The 6992-nt window shown below is 39.9% G+C and overlaps 1 protein-coding gene across 2 annotated transcripts; it reads left to right on the forward strand.

The window, feature by feature from the left end:
- The first annotated feature begins 1010 nt into the window (after positions 1 to 1010).
- Positions 1011 to 6829, forward strand: LOC132784137 (sodium-independent sulfate anion transporter). 2 transcript variants are annotated; one of them, XM_060789552.1, is made up of 6 exons: positions 1011 to 1135; positions 2570 to 3237; positions 3299 to 3635; positions 4720 to 4982; positions 5043 to 5228; positions 6206 to 6829. In XM_060789552.1, the coding sequence occupies exons 1-6, from the start codon at positions 1105 to 1107 to the stop codon at positions 6527 to 6529; spliced, it is 1809 nt and encodes a 602-aa protein (XP_060645535.1). In that variant the 5' UTR covers positions 1011 to 1104; the 3' UTR covers positions 6530 to 6829. The 2 variants fall into 2 exon arrangements, with proteins under 2 accessions (XP_060645535.1, XP_060645534.1); XM_060789551.1 differs by lacking the exon at positions 1011 to 1135 and adding an exon at positions 2361 to 2506.
- The last annotated feature ends 163 nt before the right edge of the window (positions 6830 to 6992 follow it).

Here is a 6992-nt window from a genome sequence, read left to right on the forward strand (position 1 = left end):
AAATTCTTGGAACAAAAATAGATTTGCTTTAGCGATATGACTGCGTTATTTTATATAATATTTACTTTTCCAGATAAGCCGTTGATAGGTGATGAGGACCAATCGCTCGTCACACCAGCACTCAGACGACAGACGACAGACGACCTTCGAGTATCAAGCTCTTTATCAAATATATACAAATATGCGCCGCTATACTATAGATTTCTGTTTTCAGAGATAAAATGGAGAGTTACAAGACATTGATAATAATATCACTTTGCAGCTGCATCGCAGATTCTGAACTAGAATAGAATGCTCTGCAAATATTGCCTAACAAGATTAGATAGCTTTATCCGGAAGTTGACAAACTATATATATCTAATTCTTACATTGTTACATGTGTTACTGTGATTGATGAGTGACCCTAAAGCTGAACACTAGGCACAAGATGTCACCATTTGATTATCACATTTCTGTGCACGATTTAATATATCATACTAAACATAACGATGTATGTATGTGCACATTTTTGTTTATCAAACTAAACAGTAGCTCAAATATTAATCTATTCGATTAACTTGGAATTCGAATTCTAAGCGGATGGAAAAAAACCTAGCTTGGCATCCTCAGATCGACGTCAAGGAGTTCGCTTTGTGCTAGACGTATTATCACTAGTCTTCTCGCCTCTGGCTTCGTCGTTATCAAAGTAAGTATTTTCTTTGTGCTTTATATTTGCATAGATATTTCTGTATTGTCGCACTTGGCTAGGCGCACAGGCCGATCCAAATACCTCGCCTCCATCCACATGCTGGAGTCTGTCTGTTTGCTCATCTGCCTGCCGAATGGGCGTTAAGTGTCTCATTGTTGTTGCCCGATAGCAACAAAAAAAAGCAAAGAAAAAAACAGAAAAAAAATGACAAAAACTGTCACCGTTTTCTTGACTCTTTTCATTTTTCTTGTTTATCAGATCCAACAGATCTGGCCGACCGCACTTATTTATCATTCCAAATTTCAGTCATTCGGCAGTTTTCATTAGATTGCGAAGCGATGCACTTGGACCAAGGCGCCTCAGCATCCTTTTAGAACACAAAACGGATATTAAATAAAACTACAAGTCCTACTAAGATGGGAATTACAAAAAATTTATCTTTCGACGGTACGTGAGAATAGAAGTGAAGTGGATGAATTAATTGAATTAGATTTGCCTCTAATATAGAACTCGTTGATAAAGTTTACCTTTATCCAAGCAATTGAACTTGATCAGTTTGCGACAAGTTCAACAATAAAGTGCAATTCCATCAATTGCGAGCTCAGCTAAATATAAATGGGCAGACAAGGTCCGTTGAGTAGATGGCATGATAGCAGATGATGGCATGTTTATTTTGTCTGGGGTCAGTGACTAGAGAGTGCCTCATAAAAATATATATTTGTAAAGCACAACTAACTAGTTGTTCAATACTCTCTCGAGAGTTAGTATTTTAATTTATTGCTCATCGAGGTGTGAGCGACACATGCTTCACAAATTAAACAGCTGCCTAAGATGCTAAACAATTTGCGGTCAAAACAGAGCACACTTCTAATAAAACTTTTATTTCCTTTTATAGTCGAATCTCAGTCAGTGATTAGCACATAAACAGAAGCGTGTAATTTGACTAAGTAATAAACGGAAATAATAATTAATGCATTATAATTGATGTAATTAAAGCAATTTAAGCGTCGCCAGTTGTATAATAATTGATGCTGGGCTCACGCCGAAAAGTTTCAATGCAATTCGCTAGACGCTAGAGCAAATTAATATGAAATACACGGCGGATACGTAATCAAATGATCGTGTATGTGCATTAGAGATTAACGCTTGATTCACTGAAGTGCAGAGTGGAATTTTTGGGATAGAATTTGCGTCAAATTGAGTGACTCAACTGACACCTTATTTATAGGACAGTCGCAGCAACAAGGTGTTAATCGAGCAGCCAAACACATTGCGCACAGTTTAAGTTTAGAGTCGTCAACAAAAATGAAGTGTTTACTTCAACAATTAATATGCAAACCGAAAACAATCATAACAAAATGGAACTGGTTTCCAGAAGCGTGTGGTGAATTGATCTATTCGTCAACTCTCAACTCTCACTCTCCCTTGCTCGCTCTCTCTCTCTCTCTGTCTTTCTCTCAGCCCTCGATCACACATACGTCACATGTGCCGATCATGACTTTAAAGTTTCGTTTAATTGCGGTTTCACACAATTGGTGTATGTTTTGGGCATCCAAGCGGGCCACACAAGCGAATAACTTGTTTTTTAAAAGGTTTACAACAACAACGAAAATCCCCTTGAACAAAGCGAAAAACAAAAGCACTAAACAAATTGAGCTAAATCTGTTTACAGCTTGCCAATTGGCAATTGGCAAGCGAAGCATCAGTTCGCAATGCGTTGGCCGTGGAAACAGTCGCTCTGCCTGACCAAAAGGTCCACAGTTAATTCCTCAGGTCGTCAGACACAGAGACAGACGACAGTGAACACCATTTACGATCGTAGGCGCTAGGTTCTTTGCTCTCTTTTGCCCAAACTCCTGCTGACGATCGCTTTGCTTGCAGCCGCCTGCGCCGAGAAGGAGAAGTACACCTCGAAGGATGGCGAAGATGGTTACTACCCAGCGACCACGACTGTCGAGCTGGACATGCAGAGCAGATACAGTCCGCCCAAGGAGGCGCATTGGCTGGTGCGTCGCATCTTCTTCCTCAACTGGATTGTTACCTACGATCGTCCGCAAGCCTTTGCCGATCTCATCGCTGGCATCACGTTGGGTCTGACCATAATACCTCAAAGCATTGCTTACGCTGCGCTCGCTGGCCTCTCCTCGGAGTACGGACTGTACTCGGCATTCATTGGCTCGATCATCTACGTCTTCTTCGGCACCATTCCCCAGGTCTCCATAGGACCCACGAGTCTCATGGCCATCATGACGCTGCAGTACTGCGAAGGCAAACCCGTTCAGATGGTCATCGTGCTGGCCTTCATGGCCGGACTTGTCGAGTTCTTCATGGGCGTCTGCCAGTTGGGATTCATTGTTAGCTTCATTCCCGCTCCGGTGACGAAGGCTTTTACCTCGGGCACCGCTGTGATTGTGGTGCTGGTGCAGATCAAGAATCTGCTTGGCATTCGCCTCAAGGAAGTGCCTTCGATCGGGGATTTCTTCAGCGCCATTCGCTACAGTGATGCCACCATGGGCTTCATCTGCCTCGTGCTCCTGCTCTCCCTGCGGGTAAGCTATCGAAGAAGCCTCTCAATAGGGAAATTTCAACATTCGTCGCTCTGCTTCACAGATGCTGTCGCAGGTCAAGTTCAAGCAGGACACGCCGTTCACACAGCGCTTGAAGAAGATCCTTTGGTACATTAGCATCTCTCGCAATGCGCTCGTCGTCTTCTTCAGCGGCCTGCTCGTTTACATTTGGGTGCACAAGAGCTCGCTGGAAGCCGTGCCCTTTGTCCTCTCCGCCAAAGTCTCTTCGGCCATGCCCACCGTCAAGTTGCCGCCCTTCGCTTTCGAGTCACAGAATCGCACTTACGTCTTCACGGACATTCTCCAGGAGCTGGGCAGCGGCGTCATTGTTGTGCCAATTGTCGCTGTGCTGGCCAACGTGGCCATTGCCAAGGCCTTCGGTACGTATGCGTGATATTTTTATTGTGTGTGTTTAACTTTAGCTAAGCGCTAATTTATAGTTAAATTTGTTTTTTTTTTAACTCGAAAACTCATAATTTGAACAAAATTAAGTGCACTCAACGTATTTTTAAATCAATAGTGGTAATTATTAACTATTTTATAATACTTAAAACGACCTTTCAACGATTTATTTTTTTGATGAACTTATGCAATTAACTTTGAGTTTTAGTTAAGCAAAACAAAACGGAAAAAATTGATATTTCTTACATAAAATTAGTAAGAAAGCTGCAGTCGAGGGTGCCAGGCAATGAGATACCCGATGCCCATTCAATTTTAAATTATACCAAGTTAATATACCACAAAAATACTAAATATTATAATAAAGACTTTACTGTTGGTATATTGATATAGTGATATATTAAAAATATTACATGTATAATATATAACATAAAGTGCGGTATTCGCTTTAAAATATACCAAATTAATATACCACAAAATACTAAAATTATACTAAAGATTATTTTTGGTATATTGATATATTGATATATTCCAAATATTACATGTACATATAATATATACCATAAAGTGCGGTATTCGCTTCAAAATATACCAAATTAATATACCGCAAAAATACCAAAAATAATTCAGCTAAAACTAGTAGTAAGTAAGCGTTTTATCCCATACAAAGTTAATCGCTAATTAAGGGTTATGATTGTTTTTATTTTGAACTCAACAAAATCACAGACTTAGTCAAGACTTTGATCATAATTAATTGCTTTCCTATTAAACGAATTAATGATGAGTTTGAAGCTTGTGGTTTAATACGTGTTTTTCAACGAGAACGAATAATTCATTTATTATTCCTAAAAAAAAGCCACAAAACAAACATCCGCGTCGCATATGTTCTTTTAAGTAATTTATTAATTATCACTTGAGTTTTAATTGACCAAGAAAATAAAAAAAATGTGATATATTTTTTGTACAAATCGTAAGATTATTATTTAACATTTGTTTAGTTTTTTTTTTAAATGAATCATTTCAAATGAATATGTAATTATTTCTTGGAATTTTTCATTTTTACAGTGAAGGATGGCAAGCTGGACGCTTCTCAGGAGATGCTTACGCTTGGCCTCTGTAATCTGGCGGGTTCCTTCATGAGTGCGATGCCTACATGTGGTGCCTTCACTCGCTCTGCTGTTAGCCAAGCGTCAGGAGTGCGCACTCCCATGGCAGGACTCTACACGGGTTTGATTGTCCTCTCCGCTTTGTCCGTGCTGACGCCTTACTTCCAGTACATTCCCCGTTCCTCCTTGGCTGCTGTGCTCATGGCAGCAGTGTTCTTTATGGTAAACAAGACAAAGCCTATTCAATCTCTGCAAGCAATTTAAAGTTTAATTTCCTTAAAGATTGATTTGACGCCTCTCAAGGATTTGTGGGAGTCGAGCAAAAAGGACTTCTTCAGCTGGGTGGGCACCTTGATCATTTGCCTTGTGGCTGGCGTGGAGATGGGTCTGCTCTTTGGCATTGTGGTTAGCATGATTTGCATTCTGCTGCGCCTCGGCAATCCCAAGATCGAAGTGTCGCTCAAACAGGTGAGTTAAAGTTGAAGTTTTTACTTTGCAACACTCTAAATGTTTATACCCGCTACCCATAGGGTAGAAGGGTATTATAACTTTGTGCCGCCAGGAAATGTATGTAACAGGTAGAACGAGACATCTCCGACCCTATAAAGTATATATATTCTTGATCAGCGTTAACAGCCGAGACGATCTAGCCATGTCCGTCTGTGTGACTGTCTGTCTGTCCGTCCGTCCGTATGAAACACTGGATCTCAGATACTATAAGAGATAGAGCTATAATTTTTTTTCGACAGCATTTGTTATGTTTGCACGCAGATCAAGTTTCTTCCAAATTTTTGCCACGCCCACTTACGCCTCCGCAAATCAAAAAAATCGAATAACAAGCGTAATTTTAAAGCTAGAGTTGTTTGGTATATACAATAATTACTATAGTAGTTATGATTCCTGAAAATTTGGTTGCGATCAGATAAAAATTGTCAAAGTTATTAAAGAAATACTTTTGTATGGGCAAAAACGCCTACTTACTAGGAGTCTTAGTTGCTTTGGCTGACAATCTGGTATATTGAGCCGTCCATGGTATATTTTGAATGTGGTACTATATCGATATACCACATATACCATTTGGTATATTTTTAGTATATTTGTAGTATATTCGGTATTTTTGAGAATAATTCCGCAAAATATATTGCTTTTAATCAAATTGGGTAGCGGGTATCTCACAGTCGAGTACACTCGACTGTAGCTTTCTTACTTGTTTTGTATGGTCAAAAACGACTACTTGCTAGGGGTCTGAGTTGCTTTGGCGGACAATGCGGTACTATATCGATATACCAAATATACCATTTGGTATATTTTTAGTATTTTTGCAGTATATTCGGTATATTTTGATATAAAAAATACCGATAAATATATTTATTTTGTTCAAAATGGGTATCTCACAGTCATGTACACTCCACTGTAGCTTTCTTACTTGTTTACTATCATTGCAGCAAGGAAACAACTATTACATTCATGTGGTGCCTCAGTCGGATATCTTCTACACCGGAGTCGATACTCTGCGAACGGAGATTCGATCCACTTGTCTGCTCTATCGCTGCGACTTTCCCGTTGTGCTGCACTGTGGACGCTTCATGCAGTTCGATGCCACCTTCGTGGAGATGCTGATGGCTGTGGCCAAAGAATTGGCTGTGGATGATGTCTTGTTGGTTCTACAGAGCATGAGCCTGAAGCAGCAGCAAATGTTGCCTGTGGCAAGCAACATTCGATTCAGCAACGAAGATCAAGACTCGCTGCACCTCGAGGTCAAGCAGTAAAAGCAAAAAGTGCCTTAACTCTCTCTCGCTTCCCTTTTTCTGGTTGTAACTAGTCTATTTCCGCTTATCGCGTGCGCGTGCTGATCTTACGAATATATGACGACCGTCATATCTATAGCTACGTATTACGTGTAGTTTATTTAGTCAACCTCCGGTGTTTATCACAGCAGTAGGCGCTAAGTAAATAGAGCCGCAGCTTAATTGCGTTCTATTACTTTACTGCATTCTATTTAAATATTAAGTATACGTAGAACGTTTATGCTTACGCAGATGTGCGCAATAAAGATAGAGTATAAGATGTTTGGCTGGCCGAACTTTCATTTATGTCGCAGTTCTGGGAACAGGAGCGGAGTGAGGGGAATGGGCCCAAATTAAATAAACATACGTGATGCGTCTCTCTTTTTAAATTGTTATTTAATTATTATTTTTTCGCTTTCTTTTTTTTTTTGGTTTGTTTTTGTCT

The sequence above is a fragment of the Drosophila nasuta genome, chromosome 2R, assembly GCF_023558535.2.
Source record: "Drosophila nasuta strain 15112-1781.00 chromosome 2R, ASM2355853v1, whole genome shotgun sequence".
NCBI classification, from domain to species: Eukaryota; Metazoa; Arthropoda; class Insecta; order Diptera; family Drosophilidae; genus Drosophila; species Drosophila nasuta.

Bases quoted from the DNA above. Each gene is read 5' to 3' on its own strand.
- LOC132784137 (XM_060789551.1), top strand. From the start codon at position 2,401: ATGCGTTGGCCGTGGAAACAGTCGCTCTGCCTGACCAAAAGGTCCACA. The intron at 3,238-3,298 runs GTAAGCTATCGA...TCTGCTTCACAG, and splicing joins TGCTCCTGCTCTCCCTGCGG to ATGCTGTCGCAGGTCAAGTT. The intron at 5,229-6,205 runs GTGAGTTAAAGT...CTATCATTGCAG, and splicing joins TCGAAGTGTCGCTCAAACAG to CAAGGAAACAACTATTACAT.